Genomic DNA, 22,070 nt, shown 5'->3' with positions numbered 1-22,070 from the left:
TAAGAAACTCAAGATTTCATATCCAGCCAAGCTGTCCTTTGAGTATCCAGGGTATAGAAAAATAGTTTTAAATACATAGGAACCGGACTTCCCTGGTGGCACAGTGGTTAAGAATCCGCCTGCCAGTGCAGAGGGCATGGGTTCAAGCCCTGGTCCAGGAAGATCCCACATGCCGCAGAGCAACTAAGCCCATGCGCCACAACTACTGAGCCTGTGCTCTAGAGCCCGTGAGCCACAACTACTGAGCCCACGTGCCACAACTACTGAAGCCCGCACGCCTAGAGCCCGTGCTCCGAAACAAAGAGAAACCACCACAACGAGAAGCCTGCCCACCAAAATGAAGAGTAGCCCCCACTTGCTGCAACTAGAGAAAGCCCGCGCGCAGCGACGACAACCCAATGCAGCCAAAAATAAATAAATAAATTTATTTAATAAATAAATAAATACATATAAATACATAGGAATACTATACACGAGGCCTTCTTGGGGAACCTACCACAGGAGGAGCTTTATCCAACCAGGAGATATGGGAGAAACTTTGGCAAAAGGATTGATGTATATTCAATTGCAAATCTAAGACTAAAACAAAGGTGGGGAAGAGGGAAGAATAATATATAAATGTTAAATTGTTCTGAAAAAGTAAAATTAATGCATTCCCCAAAATGGGAACTGTAAGGGAAAGAGAAACAAGAAAATAAAGTAGGCTCTTTAATTGTTAGAAACAAGTAGGAAACAAAGCACAGCAATAAAAACTGAAAAAACAAATAGTAATAAATGAGAAAATAGGGCACTATGGGCATATAAAAAGGTATAGGACTTCCACTTCCGGCCTAGATGGAATAAGTGGAATGAACTTACTCTTCCACTGTAAACAATTAGGAAAAAAAAATTTTTTTTAAGTGGGCGAGGGAGATACTGTTCTTAGACATTGGACAGTAGGCAGGACAGGATTATGATTCTTGATAGAAAAGAAACAAACAAGATGGACTCTACAATGGCCACAGCGCTCTGCCTGACAGCACTTTCTAGACTGCAGTGCAAAAAGGGAAACCGAAACATAGCAAAACAGTCTCAAAGAGTTAAAGAGATAAAGATCAGAGTTCTGGGAGAATGGGCAGCTGGAATGCAGACGTACTGAAAAGGAGGAAGCTACACAGGAAACAGCTCCAGAAACTGAAATAGAAATCCCCTTGAGGGCCACAGAGAAAGGCCCTGGAAGATGAGACACCACACGGAGAAGAAGCCAGGTGGAGATTAGAGGCACGCCAGCCAACAGGGAGCACTAAGACCCTGCACTTGTGAAAGAGCCATCCTGGACTTCCCTGCCCCACCCAGCCGCCATCTGAGAACAGCCACATGAGTGATAGCCAACACCGTTTGTAGCACAAGGACCGCCCAGGCAACCCAGAGTCATGCAAAATAATAAATCATTGTTTCAAAACAAAATTTTAAAAGTACTTATAATACACATGGTAATATAATAAAGAATTATATTTTAATGGATAGTATAACCAATATTCCAAAGATTAACTTTATTTAACAATGACGGTAGCTAAGGTCCTAAATTGTTAGGATAAGTAGTATGAGATATGTATCTAGGGAAACTAAAGATACTTGTTTTCATTCTCCTCAAATACAAAGCCTGACACCTGTTACCTATTTATTCTTTGGTCTTTCTAGATTATTGGGGAAGAATTTTCTCTTTATTAATTATGAAGAACCATGAAGTATACCTGTAATATCATACCAGTTTGAAGATGAAGAAATTCTCCTAAAGACATGAAAAACAAAATATTCCAGAAGTGATATTGGTAGAGCTATGGTTGTCAGTTTCCCTACTGATTGAAAAGTTACTTATTTAATTTAAATACCTGGCACAAAGTTTATGCTATAACAACATAATCTGTTCCATTTCCACTTCTCCTTAAAGGTCTGTTCGTCCACAATCATCTCCCACCACTCTCCGGTGTGAATGCTCTAATTCTTACTCCTTGTACCTACATCATGCTCTTTTCTGCTATCATTACTAAGTTCTTATCCCCTTCCAGGCCATACTGCAAGCCTTATATCCCTGGCAAGACAGAAGATCTATACACCATTTTAGTTCAGAAGTCCCATCTTTCCTACCAAACTCTTCTGTATGTCATTCTCTAATGAGTAGCCCATCTCAGAATGTCTACAGCACTTACTCTATAATTCAAAGCCTTGTATTTAATCATTCGTTGCTTAGAATAGGTGGCCTAGAAATTAAGACATCTACGCCTTATATCTAAGTGTCCTTTCAGTTCCTTGTCAATAGATCACACTTCTTCTACTTGATTTGTATCTCCTATAGCACAGATCCAATTTAAAACAGCCCACAAATCCCCTGAAATTTATGCAAAGTTTTATGCAAAATGTTTTTGAAGAAACAGTCGGTAGTTTTTATCATATTCTCGAGCGACCATATGATACAAATGGTCAGGAACCTCTGTCAAATGATGGGTGCCCATTATTTATACAAAAAAGATTTGTTAACTTATAAACTGTCCTTTGTCACACAGCAAAATACTCAAGTCTGCTAAAAGCTAACAAAAAGTTCTATTCATCTGAAAAAAGAAAAAAAAGAAAATCTTTCTGCTTACTGTATAAAGAAATTCAAGCCATGGAAACTATTCAGCTTTTCTTATCTACAGCAGATACATTTTATTATTTCAGTAACACAAGAATAATAATGGAGCATTTCTGGGTTTTCTGAACCATGAAACCATGAAGTCTTCTGCTCTTTAGTGTGCTAATAAAATTAATTTCACTATGAAGCTTTAATTAAACATAAATATGAGTGCTCTCTTAAGAAACTGATAAGAAATAGGGATGGGAAGAACAATTAAAGGCAAAAACTAATCTGAGGTAGAAAGTATTGTTCTATCACCCAATTATATAGTGTATAAAAAAATACAATTAATATGTTCCAAACTTAATTCTTTCTGGCTCATGAAATTATATTCCTATTTGCCAGCACACATAAATCCTACAGAAGTTCTCATATCAAGTATATCAAAATTAGTATCAAAAAATAAGTGAATTTTACAAATAATGTGCTGTCATCACCTGCTTATTCACAGCATAACTTCAGAGCTTTACATATCCTGTTCTATATTTGCATGGTTAGTATTCTGGCCATCTTAGGGAAGAATCTTCAGGTCTCTCAAAAACAAAGTTGCTTTTCTCATCTTTATGGTCACCTTTTGCTTCTTAGATAAATCTTTGCATGCTTACAGAATTTGTTAACTGACAGGGCATTTTAACTCCTCCATCAGAAAACATATTATTTATGCCAAACAAATGAGATTAAATCATCTACTCCTTCTCAGATGCTTTATTGTACCTGTCCACTAAAGTTAGCATAAAATAATCTCTCTCGAAGCAATGTAGCTCAGTTTTCTTTTCCAATAGAAGAAAGGATAACTGAAATTTGCCTTTTATTTTATCCTGCTCTCTAAGGCTTTAATGAAATTCTTCACTACTAAGCTAGGCAGTCTCCTTAAGGCAAGCAATCCATTGCCAACAAAGCATGATGCTTTTTCAATTGACTAATGAAAAGCCATTTTACATTTTCTTTTGATACCTAGTGGAGAAAAAAACTGCTAAGTAAAAATTCAGAAAGAACGAACTTCAACTACAGAAATAGGCCGTTATTTTTATTACGTAGAAGAACACAGCCACTACTTTTGGACTCACAAAATTACAGGGTACCAGAGTTATAAATCAAAAAGTGTCAGGAGTCAGGTGGCTTTATCGCTTTTCAAAAATACATTCTTACCTGATTAAGTGAGGTGGTATCTGTAAGTACAGCATCAGGAGGTCTATTAGGTATGGCTACAGCTACCTGAGATCAAAAAACATTACACGTTAAATTATAACAAAATAATTGTTATTCTCTTTACCCAAACTGATATTTGATAAACAACCATGTTTCAATATACAGTCATCCCTCAGTTTCCAAGGGTGATTGGTTCCAGGACCCCTTCATGGATACCAAGATCTGCAGATGCTCAAATCCCTTATATAAAACGGTGTAGTATTTGCATATAATCTATGCACATCCTCCCATACACTTATAATACCTAATACAATGTAAATGCTGTGTAAATAGTTTGGGAACTTTCTGGAATTTTTTTTTTCTGAATATTTTTGATCCACGGTTGGTTCAATCTGCAGATGCCAAACCTGTGGATACAGAACCCACAGATATGGAGGGCTGACTGTAACAAAATCTGCAAGCTGGATAAAAAGTTTATTTTAATATTTTATTTTCAGCACATAATGACATTTAAAATTTCATAACTGCTAGCTTCATCTACATTATGATTTCCCTGAAATGACCTTGTTTAACGAAAGGAATTATATAACCAGATCCATTCTCTAGGCCACAAAGGAGAAAAAGGTAAAGACTCTTTTCCCAATGCAAAAGATGACAATAACTGTAAGAATTAGACAAACAATTCACATCTATATTGATTTAATCTTTAAATGCACTGTACTAAGGGTGTGGATCTCTTTGCATTTATTTTCTTTTTAATTTTTATTGGAGTATAGTTGATTTACAATGTTGTGTTAATTTCAGGTGTACAGCAAAGTGAATCAGTTATACATATATATATCTATATCTATATCTATATCTCCACTCTTTTTTAGATTCTTTTCCCATATAGGTCCTTACAGAGTATTGAGTAATAGAGTTCCCTGTGCTATACAGTTAAGTCCTTATTAGTTATCTATTTTATATATAGTAGTAGGTATATGTCAATCCCAATCTCCCAAATTATCACTCCCCCACCATTTCCCCCCTGGTAACTATAAGTTTGTTTTCTACATCTGTGACTCTATTTCTGTTTTGTAAAGAAGTTCATTTGTATGTTTTTTTTTTCAGATTCTGCATATAAGTGATATCATATGATATCTGTCTTTATCTGACTTACTTCACTCAGTATGGCAGTCTCTAGGTCCATCCATGTTCCTGCAAATGGCATTATTTCATTCTTCTTTATGGCTGAGTAATATTCCATTGTATATATGTACCACATCTTCTTTATCCATTCCTTTTTTTTTTTTAAGTGCATAAATCTTTTTTTTTTAATAAATTTATTTATTTTTTTTGGCTGTGTTGGATCTTTGTTGCTGTGTGCGGGCTTTCTCTAGTTGCAGTGGGCGGAGGCTCTCTTCAGTGCAGTGCGCAGGCTTCTCCTTGCGGTGTCTTTTCTTGTTGCGGAGCACAGGCTCTAGGCGCACAGGCTTCAGTAGTTGTAGCACGCGGGCTCAGTAGTTGCGGCTCGTGGGTGCTACAGCACAGACTCAGTAGTTGTGCCGCACGGGCTTAGCTGCTCCACGGCATGTGGGATCTTCCCGGACTGGGACTTGAACCTGTGTCCCCTGAATTGGCAGGCAGATTCTTAACCACTGCACCACCAGGGAAGCCCCCATTCCTCTGCTGATGGACATTTAGGTTGCCTCCATGTCCTTGCTATTGTGAACAGTGCTGCTATGAACACTGGGGTGCGTGGTTTTCTCCAGATGTATTGCCCAGTAGTGGGATTGCTGGATCATATGCTAACTCTATTTTTCATTTCTTAAGGAACCTCCATACTGTTCTCCGTAGTGGCTGTATCAATTTACATTCCCACCAACAGTGCAAAAGGGTTCCCTTTTCTCCACACCCTCTCCAGCATTTACTGTTGTAGATTTTTTGATGATGGCCATTCTAACCAGTGTGAGGTGATAACTCATAGTTTTGATTTGCATTTCTCTAATAATTAGTGATGTTGAGCATGTTTTCATGTGCTTTTTGGCCATCTGTATGTCTTCTTTGGAGAAACGTCTGTCTAGATCTTCCTCTTTGCATTTATATCCTAATTGGAGCAGTTGAGCTTCTTGGATGTGTAGATCAACGTTTTTCATCAATGCCATTGTTCCTTCAATTATTTTTTCTGCTTCTTTCTCTCTCCTCTCTTTCTGGTATGCCCATTACGTAAAAGCTGGTGTACTTAATGGTATTTCACATTTCTCTGAGCCTCTTCATTCTTTTTCTTCACCTTTTTTCTTTCTGTTCTTCAGACATAGATAGATTGCTCGATCTTCAAGCTTTTTGATTTTAATTCTGCCACTTCAAATCTACTGTTGAGACCCTCTAGTAAATTCTTCATTTCAGTTATTGTACTTTCAGTTCCAGAACTACTTCTATTTGGTTCTTTGTTTATATAATAATTTCTATTTATTGATTTCTTTCTCTTTTTTTTTTTTTTTTGAGCCACACCACACAGCTTGCAGGATCTTAGTTCCCCGACCAGGGACTGAACCCACGCTCCCTGCAGTGGAAGTGCGGAATGCTAACCACTGGACCACCGGGGAATTCCCCAATGTTTCTCTATTTGATGGGACATTGTCCTCATACTTTACCTCTTTACACACTTTACTTCTTTAAGCATGGTTTCCTTTAGTTCTCTGACTATATTTACAATAAATGCTCTGAAGTCTTTTCCTATTAAGTCGTCTCAAAAGCAATCTCTGTTGCCTGTTCTGTTGTGTTTTGTTTTCTTCCTATCTATGGGTCATACTCTTTTATTTCTTCCAGATCTTGTAATTTTTTGTTGATAACTGGACACTTTAGATAATATATTGCAGCAACTCTGGATACTGAGACCCCCTGCCCCCCTTCCAGGGCTTGTTGTTATTGTTAACTTGTTCATTTGTTTAGTGACTTGGCTAGACGATTTTAGTTAAGTATATTTCCCCCCCAGTGTGCAGACTCTGATGTTGCTCCTCAGAGGGTACAGCCTTGGGCAAGCACAGTCAGCCTGGGATGACAGTGGTTTTAGCAGGGCTCTCTGTGACTGTCTCTCCCTGATCTCTCTGTTAAACTGTCTGTCCAGCTGTTCGGCTTCACAAATTGCCAGATGACTGACTGCTCTATTTCTTTCAACAGTGCCCTGGGGCATAAATTGTTCCACAGTCTGATCCAATTAAAGTCAGGCCTTTTTGGAGGTGTAGTCTTTGAGGCCAGTCTTTGAGGTTTGTTATGATCCCATGACGACTCTTCTTAGCTGTCTCTTTCCATGGTTCTCTCTGGCAAACTTCTAGTTGGACTAGTTTAGTTTACTGCTTTCATGGAGCTACCAGCCTCCTCTTGATTATCACTAAAGCAACCTTGTTTTTGAAACCATCCTTACTTTTGAGCTTCCAAATACTTGGTACCAAAATGAGTCAGTTTCCATGGGAAGGGCTTCAGAGCTCTCTATTATTACAGCCTGCCTTGCCCCCCAGGCAAAACCTCTGCACCACTGCAACGGACATGAGGGCAAGGATAGCGGCCCACTTCTCTCCAAGTGACATCCTCACTTTACAAGAAGAGTCCTAGGCAGAGGTTGGAGCTTCTGGTCTTCTCAGCTTGCCTCTAGCAGCAGGGGACCCCCACGCTATGAGCAGCCTGGGCAAGAGTTATCAGGGCCCTAGTGTTCTCAGCCTACCACAGTGGAACACAGTCTCCACCCTACAAGTGTGGGCAGGGTGGAGGAAGACAGCCCCGTAACTCTCAGCCACTTTCACCTGGAATTGAGCTTCTGCAACACAAGCTGGGGCCGGGGAGCCGGGGTGGGGGTAATAGGAAAAATGAGTGGGCTGCTCCTCCTAGGAAGATAGTGTGGCCCTATTCTGGGAACTGAGGGCAGAGGTAAAAGCTAAGTTAAATTGATGTAAAATCCAATTTACAAAATATTTTTAGGAAAAAAAACATGTCTTTGGATAGAATTTGAGAACTAAAGAGTAACTAGAATTGTTTTATACAAGAGAAATGCTCAAGTCCTTTAATGAATGATGATTTGCATTTATACAAGGATCACTTGTATGTGTTAGGTTTTTCTAAAGAGTTTTGGATGCAGGCAAAGTTTGCATAAGAAAGTAAAGGTATTCCCATAGTTACCTCAGCTACATTACACTTACGTCAGCCAGACTTTTCTATATATAACATATGTTATATATTAAAATATACAAATATAAACAGCATTTCAAATCCAAGGAACACATTCTGATTCAAAGAAGTGTGGATTACTGAAATCCTACTCTATGAAATTACACATATGGTAAGTTCAAAATACAGATAAGGATCCTTAACGACACATGTATCTCACTTATGAAGTCATAGCCTACCTTAGCTTTGTCTGACGTCCGTTTTCCACCAAAGCCTCCAGCGCCAACAACAAAGATGGAGAACTGATTATAACATATAAGTTCCTCCCCAGAATAAGAGTAGACTGAAAAGCAAATGAAAAAAAAAAAAGAGGTTATTACCAAAAGACATAACTAGTTACCCAATATATGATCAACAATCCTTTTAAAAGTTTCAGAAACAAACAAACAAAAAAAGTTTCAGAAACAAAATCCAATTACTAAAAGGCTTTGCAATTTAAAGACACCCAAGTTTGGGATACAGAGCACTCATTTTAATCATTCACTACCAGTCTCTGGAAGGCAGAGAGGAGAGGATCTTGACAAATCCTTTCTGGACTATGAAACAGCAGTTCATCTCACCTCTTCTTAAAGTGCCCCAACTGCCTTTCATATTTCAATTTTCTCCTTCTCAAACCTTTCAAACAATTCCACTATAAAATGCAGACTAACACACATGAAAAGATGCTCATCATCGCTAATTATTAGAGAAATGCAAATCAAAACTACAACGAGGTGTCACCTCACACTGGTCAGAATGACCATCATTAAAAAGTCTACAAATAACAAATGCTGGAGAGGGTGTGGAGAAAAGGGAACCCTCCTACACTGTTGGTAGGAATGTAAATTGGTGCAGCCACTATGGAAAACAGTATGGAGGTTCCTCAAAAAACTAAAAATAGAATTGCCATATGATCCAGCAATCCCACTGCTAGGCATATATCCAGACAAAACTATAATTCAAAAAGATGCATGCACCCCTATGTTCATAGCAACACTATTTACAATAGCCAAGACATGGAAACAACCTAAAAGTCCATCAACAGATGAATGGATAAAGAAGATGTGATACACAAACACACACACACTGGAATATTACTCAGCCATAAAAAAGACTGAAATAATGCCATTTGCAGCAACATGGATGCACCTAGAGATTATCATACCAAGAGAAGTCAGAAAGAGACAGACAAATACCATATGATATCACTTATATGTGGAATCTAAAATATGACACAAATGAACATATCTACGAAACAGAAACAGACTCAGAGATATAGAGAACAGACTTGTGGTTGCCTAGGGGAAGGGAAAGTGGTGGAGGGATGGATTGGGAGTTTGGGATTAGCAGATGGAAACTATCATATATAGGATGGATAAACAACAAGGTCCTACTGTATTGCACAGGGAACTATATTCAATATCCTGTGATAAGCCATAATGGAAAAGAATATGAAAAAGAATGTATATATGTATAACTAAATCACTTTGCTGTACAGCAGAATTTAACACAACATTGTAAGTCCACTAAAATTCAATAATTCAATAAAATTAAAAAATTAAAATAAAATACAGATAACCACACTCCCAAATTTTCAAACATTCTGCTGAAGTCCTCAATAGAGCCTGGAATGTAAAAGAAGAAATAAGTGAGAATGAAGGTATAAGCTTCTGGAGGGCAGGATCATGGCTTTTTTGCTCACCATCATATTCCCAGCAATTAGAATAGTAACTGGGACAGAAAAGACACCTAATAAATATGTATTAAATTAATTAGTAAATCAATGAACAAACGATGTGACTGAGCAAGTTAGTGAATAAGTAAGCAAGTAATGAATGAAAGACAGCTGTCCCTCTTTCTACTGACTACTTTCCTGGTGACAGTTTGAGCATCACCTAAATCACCAGCACTATAAAACTAGGAATATGATTTTGAATTGTATAATAAGGAAAAATATAATTATAACAAAAAATAAGGGAAGTCATGGTGATTTGCATTTAAAATAAGACTTTTATCCTTATTACACAGAAAATTGGATATCTAATTTCATCTATATTTTATCTACAAATTCTAATACATTATTACCCATTACGAAGCTATAGCTAAATAAATGGAGTAGATCAAGAAAGAATAGTAAAAATTAAAGCTAAGGTTACTGCAAAACTTTTTTGTGGTAGACATTTGGTAGAATGGTGAGAAGACTAAAAGAAAACCAGGAGAGTTCCAGCCAAATGTCAGCCAATATTTGGAATGGTAAGAAAATAACCAAAATCTTAAAAAAGAAAGAAGAGGGGTAAGGAGGAAGAGGGAAAGAGAGAGAACAGACACATGTTCTATGTGTCTATGATGAAATACATAGTTTACTTTGTAAACTATGAGTTAACAAAAACAATGTAGTAGAAAAATATTTAAGAGCATTAAAAATGTTCTCAATATATTATTAAGTAAAAACAAGACAAGTTCCAAAACAACATATTCAGTATAACCTCCTATGTATTTAGAACAAAAATGATAAAGCCTATATTCCAAATACCAGACAAAAACTTTCCACTGCTATTTCCAAAATTTTTTGTAATGTTTATCTATTTCTATTGTTCTTAAACTTTAAAACAAATAAATTCTAAGCAATGTATCTTTGGCTTATGTTTAGTTACTAGTATTTCAACATTCATTAAACTACTATAATCTTTTTTTCCACTGCAAATAAAATGTGGCTATGGTGTTTAAACCCCATTATAAGTTCAATAGGTTTGAATGTGCAAGGTTAAGAACCTAACTACCATTTATAAGAATGATTCAGGGGTCAAATACGTTTGAAGTTCCAAAGAGCTAACATAGAAAAGAGTATCTACAACATAGCCTAATTATCAACTGAGGGCAGTCTATGTATTCATTCCTGCCAAAAAACATACTCTAGGAAGCATAATTCTCCTCTATGTTTGCTATACCAGCCACATTTCTCACCTCTGTACTTTGGTTATGTTGTTACAAATCCCCTGAAATGTCCCACTCTCTGGACCTCTACCCCAATCTACTCCACCCCCTCCTCCCTTATTTTCTAAAAAAGCTTATGAATTTTTAGAACACTAATCTTGCTTTCTCACAATTGGAAGATAAATAGAAACTTATTAATCAACTTCTGTGATAAAGTATTATGTTACATACAAAGCCTACGAATCTAACAATATTATAAGAACTAGAAATGAGTTACCATCCATAAGAATTATTAAACCGGATCCTTTATCCAGGACGTCAGCAACAATTGCTTCACATTTTAATTTTCCTAAAAATGGAAAGTAAAATAATAAATAAGTAATAAATAAATAAATAAGGAGACTGTTTTAAAGACCATAAGTTATATGAAGACATGAGAGAAATTAACATAACTTCCACTGTAAGTTCAGCAAAACTAAAAAATCATGATTTAGAATAATTTTCAATATAATGTTGAATCATAAACATTAAAAGCAATCAGAATACCTGAGTCACCAAATTTGAAACATCAATAATTCTGATAAATTAGGTTGTAAAAAGTAACAATTTTCAATCATTCAATGAACACTTGTTAAGCATACAGCCAACACCATTTACCCCATTCCTTCTCAAATCTCTACTCTACGGGCTTCAGTTAGACAGTGTTTCTTTCTAACTACTCTGTTCTTTTAGGGACTGTTCCATTATTTAACTGGTAATGTCTTGATGGATTAACAATTATTTGGGAGTGAACTCATAATCTTTTTCTCCAACCTGTTTTTCTCTTTTGTTCCCTATACGAATGAATGGTACTATCCACCCAACTGCCAAGCCAGAAACTTCAGCATGACCCCTGCCTCATAAAATAGTGTCTAAGTATGTGGCAAGACTGGAGTATGCAGAGACTGGGAGAAGCTAGATTATATGAAAAGTTTCTGACTTCATCCTGAAGTCTATGAACAGCCATCTGGGGTTTTTAACAGGGAAGTGACAAATACACTTGCATTTTGGAAATAATATTCTGGCTGCAGTGAGATAAGCAGACCTGAAGGGAGCAAGAATGGAGGCAGAGGGCTTCCCTGGTGGCGCAGTGGTTGAGAATCTGCCTGCTAATGCAGGGGACACGGGTTTGAGCCCTGGTCTGGGAAGATCCCACATGCCACGGAGCAACTAGGCCCGTGAGCCACAATTACTGAGCCTGCGCATCTGGAGCCTGTGCTCCGCCAACAAGAGAGGCCGCGATAGTGAGAGGCCCGCGCATGGCGATGAAGAGTGGCCCCCGCTTGCCGCAACTAGAGAAAGCCCTTGCACAGAAACGAAGACCCAACACAGCCAAAAATAAATAAATAAATAAACTCTAATCTCTTTTAAAAAAAAAGAATGGAGGCAGAGAGAACACTCAGAAAGCGAGAGATGATGGTGGTCGAAGTGAGGGGGACAGAAATAGGATTCTAAATGTATTGAAGGGAGAGAATCAAAGAACTTGGTACCCACCTGGGTGTGAAAGATGATAAAAGAAACACTAAGGATAACTAGATTGCTGTCACTTTCACCTCCTAAATCTCTCTCTGCTTCTCCCACTTCTCTCCATCTCTCCACCACCACCTTAGCCTAAGCTACCATCATTTCATTTGAACTACCACAACAGACTTCAAACTAGGTACCTGCATGTCCACTCTGACCAACTTTAAAACATGCTCTCCTATTATGTCTGAAGTTATTTTTTCCCAAAGTCAACCTGATTACCAACCTGATTATGCCAAATCCTTCTATTTTAAGTTCTAATGGTATCACGTATGTTTCATCTGTAATGTTTATCACATATAGTTGCAAGTGTACATTTATTTGTGTGGCTTTTTGATTATTGGCTGCCCTCCCCACCAGCTAGGTTATATGCTCCGTGAGGGCAGAGTCCAGATTTGCTTCCATTCTCCATTTATTCACAACCCTAGCAGAAAGCTTAGAAGTTAGGAAGTAATCAATAAATAATTGTCAAATTGCTGGTGATCTCCTCAGGTGATCAACTCCACATCCAATCAAACACCAAGCCCACTCCCTACATATCTCTATAATTTCTCCACTTATATCCATCCTCATGCCCACAATCCTATTCAATCAACCACAGTCTCTAACCTAGATTATTACAACAGTCTCTTAGAAAATCTCCTTCTCTCTATCTCATTCCCTTAAAATCCAAGCATTACAAACATGAGCCAGAGTTGATGCTTTCTAAAATCCATGTTTGATCATATAATTCTCTCCTTTCAGTCCTTCAGTGGTTATCTATTGTCTTTAAAATAAAAGCCAAACTTCTTCACCTGACCACACACTGCACACTGCCTCAGATTAAAAAAAGGGCTGTGTGAAAACTTGGGCTGTAACACTAAACTGAAGACTCAAACTGAGACGGTGGAGCAGGAGGACACGGAACTCACCTCCCCACCAACAAACACATCAAAAATACATCTACATGTGGAACAATTCTCACTGAAAACTAAGTGCAGATTAACAGAAAGACCTGTACAACCAAGACTATAAGAAAGACCCACCGGTAATTGGGTAGAAAGGGAAGAAAAGCGATCAGGTCAGGACCTGTGTCCCTGAGAGGGGACTCAGAGGAAAAAGGAGATTACACAGGAAGAGACCTTCCCTGGGGAGTGAGCAGTTCAAGCCACATATTGGGCGCCCCAGCCCTGGTGTCCAACAAGGGGAACACGAGTCCCCTTGGCTGGTTGGAGGGCCAGTGGGATTAACAGGAGGGCTGTGGGAAGCCTGGACTCCGGGAGCACGTGAACACTTACGTGCCCCCGAGGCAGGGCAGAGAGGGCAGACTGAAACCACTTGGGTAGCTGACTGGTTTCCTACGACTGCCCTGGTCCCCAGCCTGAGCTGAGAGAACACGCCAGCACCATGTGCCTCGTGTCGCAGCTTCACACTCTGGGCTGCCATGATTGAGGAAAAGGCTCAGCCATGAGACACTGAGGAGGTTCAAACCCTGCGTGGCAACTGAGCAGCGAGGGGGCAGCCATTACTGGTGGCTGCACAGGGGCCGCAGATCTCTGACGGTGGCCATGCCAAACGAAACCCATGCTCTGGGAATATTACTCAGCCATAAAAAGAAACGAAATGGAGTTATTTGTAGTGAGGTGGATGGAGTTAGAGTCTGTCATACAGAGTGAAGTAAGTCAGAAAGAGAAAAACAAATACCGTATGCTAACACATACATATGGAATCTAAGGGAAAAAAAAAAAGGGGTCATGAAGAACCTAGTGGCAAGACGGGAATAAAGACACAGACCTACTAGAGAATGGACTTGAGGACACGGGGAGGGGGAAGGGTAAGCTGTGACAAAGTGAGAGAGTGGCATGGACATATATACACTACCAAACGTAAAATAGATAGCTAGTGGGAAGCAACTGCATAGCACAGGGAGATCAGCTCGGGGCTTTGTGACCACCTAGAGGGGTGGGATAGGGAGGGTGGGAGGGAGGGAGATGCAAGAGGGAAGAGATATGGGAACATATGTATATGTATAACTGATTCACTTTGTTATAAAGCAGAAACTAACACACCATTGTAAAGCAATTATACTCCAATAAAGACGTTAAAAAAAACAAACAAACAAAACAAAACCATGCTCCGACCATCACTGATTACCCACACCCGCCCCTCTTGCTCCACCACTGCTCCCCTCTGGAGTAAGGGTGCCAGTGCTGGGAGGTGGGGAAAGCACACACTTAAAGGAAACTTAGCCAGCTCAGACCCCGACCCTCAGAGCTTCTGCTCCAGCAACTTGGGACCTGCCCCCGCACCAGATAGTGGGGTAACAGCCACTAAGCAGAGGGGAAGCTCTACCTAACATCTGGCTTGGCCCTACCCCTCCATCTCCAGCCCCACCCCCTACCAAGATGACAGCTGCCAGCACACCTTGAAAAAAGACATAAGTTATGCTCACATCAAATCCAGCTCTCCCATCAATGCCACTGGGCACACGCAGACTGTATAGGGACATGCCCACAAAAGAACACCCCTTCAAGACCACCATAGGTAACTATTTCACCAAATTTCAATAGATAAAGAAATAGATAAGCAAAATGAAAAGACAGAGGAATCTGTTTCCACTGAAAGAGCAAGAGAAAACTCCTGAAAAAAACAACTAATGAAATAGAAATAAACAATTTACCAGATAAAGAATTCAAAGCATTAGTAATAAGAATGCTAACTGAATTAGGGAAAAGAATAGCTGAATACAGTGAGAGTTTTAACAAGGAGCTAGAAAATTCTAAAAGGAACCAATCAGAACTGAAGAATACAACAATTGAAAAGAAAAACACACTAAGAGGAATTAACAGCACACTAGGTGATACAGAAGAACACATAAGTGATCTGGAAGATAGAAAATGGAAATCACCCAACCAGAACAGCAAAAAGAAAAAAGATGAGAACATTTTAAGGGATCTTTGGGGTAACATCATGCATACCAACATTCCATTATAGGGGTCCCAGAAGGAGAAGAAAGGGAGAAGGGGGTAAAAATATATTTAATGAAATTATGGCTGAAAATTTCCCAAGTCTGAAGAAGGAAACAGATAGCCAGGTACAGGAAACACAGAGGGTCCCAAACAAGATGAATCCAAACAGACCCACACCAAGACATATCATAATAAAAATGGCAAAACTTAAAAAGAGAATTCTAGAGGCAGCAAAAGAAAAACAAAGAGCATATACAAGGGAATGCCCATAAGGCTATCAGCTGATTGTTCTGCAGAAACTTTGCAGGCCCAGAAGGGAGTGGCATGGTATATTTAAAGTGCTGAAAGGGAAAAAGCTACAACTTAGGATACTCTGCCCAGCAAGATTATCCTTCAGAATTGAAGGGGAGATAAAGAACTTCTTGGATAAGCATCAATACTAAAGCAACCCTAAAAGAAATGTTAAAGGGTCTTCTCTAAGTGGAAAAGAAAAAGCTATAACAAGAATTAAGTATCTATAGAAAAGAAAAAATCCCATTAGTAAAGGCAAATATATAGGGAAGGCTGAGGCTCAACCACTTAAATAAGCTAGTACAAAGACTAAAACACAAAAAATTGTAAAATCAGGTATAACTACAGTAATCAGTAAAGGGATAAACATGAAGATGTAAACTATGACATCAAAAACACAAAGTATGGGGGCTTCCCTGGTGGCGCAGTGGTTGAGAATCTGCCTGCCAATGCAGGGGACACGGGTTCGAGCCCTGGTCTGGGAAGATCCCACGTGCCGCGGAGCAGCTGGGCCCGTGAGCCACAATTACTGAGCCTGCGCGTCTGGAGCCTGTGCTCCGCAACAAGAGAGGCCGCGATAGTGAGAGGCCTGCGCACGGCGATGAAGAGTGGCCCCCGCTTGCCGCAACTAGAGAAAGCCCTTGCACAGAAACGAAGACCCAACACAGCCATAAAAATTAATTAATTAAAAAAAACCCAAAAAACACAAAGTATGGGGGAAGCGAGTAAAAAATGTAGAGCTTTTAAAATATGTTTGAATTTAAGGGACTACCTGGTTTAAAACAAATAAAGAGAGTCATAGATCAACATCTATGAGCCCCATGGTAACCACAAATCAAAAATCTACAACAGATACCCAAAAACAAAAGAGAAAGGAACACAAGCAAAAGAAAAGCATGAAACCACAAAGGAAAAAACTAAAAGAAGAAGAAAAAAACAGGGAAGAACTACAAAAACAACCAGAAACAAGTAACACTAACACTGAAACAGAACTATTCAGCATTAAGCAATACAATTTTTTTTTTAATTAAAATCTCAAAAAAAATTAAAGTACAATTCTAGCTATTTGCTGACCTCTACATTATATAATGTGAAATGAAAAAGACTTTTTTTTAATTTTACCACCTTACATGGTCAGTATATAATTAATATTCTGACATCAGAGTAGCAACATAAAACAAACATATCAAAGTAAAGTGAAAAGATAATGAGAAGATTTACTGAACAAGATATTATTGAGAAAAACAAACTGATTATTAAGACAGCCTTGGTTTTACTTACTCTAAAAGAAAATAGAAAAAAGTTAATTACAAGATATTCTGTATCTTTTAACATTGTTTGCTTTATGAAAATCAGTACCAACACAAATACCTGAGAAAAGAATGAAGAATCATATTCATGGGAATCATAACTGATTATACACAATCACTAAGTTTAGGACACACACAGAATATGCTCCTTTCAATTGTTGACCAGATGTTTAGTATTTTGAAGTAATTTATTAATAAATAAGACTATTCAAATAGGACAAAGTTTAAGGCAACCAAAATAGGTACTAGTTAACATCAATCTACTCTAATGGCTGACATGCACATAAATAACTTATAATATAGTTTATTTAGGTTGCTCTATGCCAGTTTAACACATTGACACAGTTTGGAAGGTTAGTCAGAAAATAAAATGATCAAGAACTCACCTGCTCTGGGAAGTGGTTTATATAACTCCAAGTACTGCTCCCCATGAAGAACCTACGTTAGGGTAAGCAAAATTTTATTAGTAGACTTTCTTTTTCCACAGCTTCTTCTGTGGATACCGCTAATCACAAGTGGCATTTCACTGTCCACACGTTCACGTGACTACTTCCCCCAAATTATCTGTCTCAATTTGGCTCCCACTTCTTAATTATATGATTCAGAAATAATCAGTCCCCCAATCTAAATACTGTCAGCTCTCTAGAATAGAAAAGATACATTTGTGTTCTTTCTTGACATTCATAAATTTTTGTTGACTGATAACTGTGGATTATTTGCCAATGGAGACACTAAACTAGGCGCATTTCCAGTGCTCGTCACTGCGCCTGGAACATAGCAGGTATCCAATAAATATCTATTGAATAAAAATGAACAAATAGGTCAGTACTAGTAAAGTAATTTCAGGTCACACCTGCCAAATACAAATGACACAACCAAAACATTAATATAAATCTTACAACCACATTCAAGTAAAAGCACTGCCAGTGTCAACATTTCCTTAGTGTAAGAGTAAATACTAAAGACCCCGTGCAACATCAGAGCCACTTAACTTCAATGTATCAAAGCAAGAATATAAAAATATATGTAGGAATACAATAGGGCAGTAAAAGCAAAACCTGACCCATATATCCGAATGACCACACTCAACTGCTATGGGACAGTTTAATTCCCAGTCTTCCTCAGAACCCAGAAGGGAAAAAGAAAAGGGGTGAGGGTAGTGATGGGAGGACAAATGAAGGACTGCCTCACTATCATACGACCTGGAAGCTCAAGGTTAGGAAGACTGGGATTCAAATCCCAAGACGGCTATCATTCCCAGTGACAGATTTTGAACACTATTCATGATTTCCAACTCCTTCCAACTCTGAGGAAGAATTCTGAAACATTTACTTTAATTGTTTGTACTGACATTACCCAAACAGAAGAACTGTATGCAACAAATACCATGGGAGAGTGACTAAAACAACAAACTGCCTGGCATCTATTTCTTGCCTCCCTCCCAACTTCATCGAATACTTTAATAAAATAACCGTAGATTCTCATAGACTCAGAGCAGCAATGAGCTAATCGATCCTCCAGTAAATGGGTTATCCAATCAGTCAAAATCACAGAAATCAGTTCAAAAGTCTACGATTCAACAGTTATCAACTGGACTCATGGCCTGACCCTCACTTCAAGAAATAAAATAACCCCAAAGCCTTCTCACAATTGTTTGCTCCTCCCTTCTTGAAACCATTTATTCACTTTGCTTCTCAAATACCACACTCTCCTGATACGCCTCATACCTCACCAGCCACTCCTTCCCAGTCTCTCTTGCTCACTCCTCCTCATCTCTTCCACCTCTCACCTCTCACCAAACTCAGGCTTTTCTCTACTTACATTCACACATGGGTGATTTCACCCAGCCTCATGTCTTTAAATCTCACTTAAATGCTACGAATCCCAGTAGGGCCTCCCCCGCAAACTCTAAACTCACATATTTAACTGCCCACTGTATATCTCCACTTGAATGTATAATAGGCATCTCAAATCTGTCCAAAACCAACTCCTGATCATCCCCATCTTAAAGTAACTGTATATATCTATTTTATTATACATAGTAATATATCATATGTAACTACTATACATGTTAAATACATTGTACATAATTAATTCTAAATATATGGGTATATATGCATATATATCATCCCAGTTAACCAGACCAAAAACCTTCCTCCTTGACTCCTCTTTCTGTCCATGCATATCCAGACTAGTGCTGGAATTACCATAATCAACTCCAAACTGGTTTCCCTGCTTCCATGCTTGGCTCCCATAAATCTATTCTCCACAGAGGAGCAAAAATGAGCCTGTGAGTGAACATAGCCAGATCATACCACTCCTCAGTTCAAAGCACTACAAATGGCCTCCCATGTTCATCAGAGTGTGAGCTGAAATTCTTACGATGACTACAAGGCCCTCTTCTCCTACCACTGCCCCCTTGCTCATTCTATAGCTGTATCAACCCCCTTGCTGTTCCAAAAACAAGGTAAGTATGCACCTGCCTCGGGGCCTTTCACACCTGTTCTCTCTGCTTCAAATATTCTTCACTCTTGCTCCGTCATCACTATCGTCAGGTAAGGATTATCATACCCACTTTATAGATAAGGAAACTGAAGCTTAGAGAAGTTATTTACCCTTGGTCAAATAGCATGTAATGGCAGAGAGAGAATTAATAACATTATGCCAGGGTTATGGACTGTACATAATTATTGTTGTCTTCTTTTTACTTGCCTTTTCAGCTAACTCTACCCTTTTTTTCTTTTTAAGAAAACTCAAAAGACATGCTAAATCTTTATTCTTGAATCAACCACTATAAACTATTGTATTAAGACACCACACACACACACACACACACACACACACACACAGCATGTGACATTTACCAATCATATTTAAAGAAAGAGAAGAAGAGAAAAATAAAGGTTTCTTATTATGCATACCTTTGCCAAGTTGACTGAGAGCCCAGGAATCTCTGCTAATCCTCCACCCATTATAGATTTCTGAGCTAGAATCACTCCGAAGGTAGGCAAACAGGAGAAATCAGAACTCCCTTCATAAATAAATTTCAAATCTTTCGGTTCCTTGATAGATGCTCCCACTCCAAGGGCATACATAATAGTGTCCAGTTCCGTATAAGAAGAAGAAAATGGAGGAAGTTTATGGCCAATAGCTCCAGCCTATGGAACAATTGTAGAAAATTATTTTTTCACTGATATTCTTGTCAAATCTTTAAATTTCTGACTTTTCAAAACTATTAACTGCTACATACTTAGCTTTGTGAATAGAATGTCATTTTAGTGAATCTGATAGGGTATCATAATTGTTTCACTATATTTTTTAAATAAAATCAATTATAATATATGGAACAAGACTTAATTTACAAATAAGTACTTTTTTCTTGCCCGCTTCTTGCTAACAGATAGTATATCTCATTTCCAACTTTCCTGTCTCTGATGATGGAAAAGCCTATTAATACAGTGACTGTTAGCTACTCAAAATTACAAAAAATAAAAAACTTATTATAAACAGGGATAATGAATGGCTCTATAAGATCTATTTTATAAAAGTCAGTATAAACAGATGAGCAAAACACTGCTTAATGCTTGTAAATCACACTTCCTCATAATGGTTTTGGTTATAATTAGATTTTACCGTAAGCTCCTACCCAGGACTGTCCTTTATCTAATTGGATATTATATTTTTCTATTTAGTGATGACATGCCTAGCTAATTTGTGAAGCATATGTTAGGTTATAAAAGAATCATGTCCAATTTTTGATCACTTTCATTCTAAAGCAAGAGTCAGCAAACAACAGCTGAGAATTAAGAATGGTTTTTACATTTTTTTAAGAGTGGTCTAAAAAAAGAAAAAGAAGATTATGTGTCAGAAACAGTACGTGGTCCATAAAGCCTAAAATATTTACCATCTGGCCCTTTACCAAAAAAATTTGCCAACCCCTAAAGTAAAGTCACATTTATAAACTGATCATATTCTCAGGGTTACAATTAGATTGTTTATTTCATCACTATGTCTCCCCTGAGTCACAAAACACCACAACTGAATGTGTCAAATGACTTATTTCTTATTATTTATGCACTATAATTTTTTTTTTAAAAAGAAGTACTGGAGATAGTTAATCAGCAAACTTCACAAGAGCTATAACCACAGCTCTATTAGAATTTCTGACACAATGGGAGACTTTTTACTTGCAGCCATGTTGAAATATTTCCAAAATACAATCTACCAATGCTTTTCCTTAAAAGAAATGACTCAAAAGAGGCACTAAGTTAAATATCCTTTTCTAAAGAGTTAGAAAGTGACTGAAGGACAATTAGCAAAAATGCTCCAAAAAACAAAAAATACACTTGTTTATTACACTGAAGAAGAGAAAGTAAAAGTTACATTTAATATTTTAGCCTTATGTTCATTCAAATTTTATAAACATTCAGTACATGTTCTATAAAGTTTTATGGTCACTCACCTTTCCTATTTAACAATAAATTAATAGCTTGGAAAAGCATATTTTGCATAAAAGAAAAAAGAAAAAAAGGAAAGAAAAGAAAAAAGTCTCCAGAGAAGGCAAAGCGTTAGGCTTTCTCTTCCACTTACAAATCCTGATGTAGCTGTTGATGTCACATTACTGGTATGATTTGCCGAAACTCCTCCATCTGAATCTATTTTATTTAGAGCTTCAATTATACCGCCAACTGATTCTAAAAAAAGGAATAAATAACAATAATAATGCTTTTTTCCATCAACAGACGAATGGATAAAGATGTGGTACATATATACAATAGAATATTACTCAACCATAAAAAAAGAATGAAATAATGCCATTTGCAGTGACATGGATGGACCTAGAGATTGTCATACTGAGTGAAGTTAAGTCAGAAGGAGAAAGACAAATATCTATGATATCACTTATATGTGGAATCTAAGAAAATGGTACAAATGAACTTATTTACATAACAGAAACAGAGTTATAGATGTAGAAAACAAACTTATGGTTACCAAGTGAGAGGGAGACAGGGAGGGATAAATTGGGAGACTGGGATTGACATA

The 22,070-nt window shown here is 37.9% G+C and overlaps 1 protein-coding gene across 1 annotated transcript in view; it reads right to left on the bottom strand.

Annotated features, from left to right (window-relative positions):
* HSD17B4 (hydroxysteroid 17-beta dehydrogenase 4) overlaps nucleotides 1-22,070 on the bottom strand; it is a 90,091-nt gene that overhangs the window by 31,628 nt on the left and 36,393 nt on the right. Inside the window, exons 12-17 of the mRNA XM_068535763.1 lie at nucleotides 21,618-21,721; nucleotides 19,949-20,185; nucleotides 17,414-17,465; nucleotides 11,193-11,264; nucleotides 8,182-8,285; nucleotides 3,803-3,868 (exon numbers count right to left, since the gene is read on the bottom strand). Coding sequence (XP_068391864.1) covers nucleotides 3,803-3,868; nucleotides 8,182-8,285; nucleotides 11,193-11,264; nucleotides 17,414-17,465; nucleotides 19,949-20,185; nucleotides 21,618-21,721 — 635 coding nt within the window. The remainder of the gene's footprint in view (nucleotides 1-3,802; nucleotides 3,869-8,181; nucleotides 8,286-11,192; nucleotides 11,265-17,413; nucleotides 17,466-19,948; nucleotides 20,186-21,617; nucleotides 21,722-22,070) is intronic.

Source organism: Eschrichtius robustus, chromosome 2 (genome assembly GCF_028021215.1).
Source record: "Eschrichtius robustus isolate mEscRob2 chromosome 2, mEscRob2.pri, whole genome shotgun sequence".
Classification (NCBI taxonomy): domain Eukaryota; kingdom Metazoa; phylum Chordata; class Mammalia; order Artiodactyla; family Eschrichtiidae; genus Eschrichtius; species Eschrichtius robustus.
Note: the sequence above shows the minus strand (reverse complement) of the source record. Positions and strands in the feature narration are given on the sequence as shown.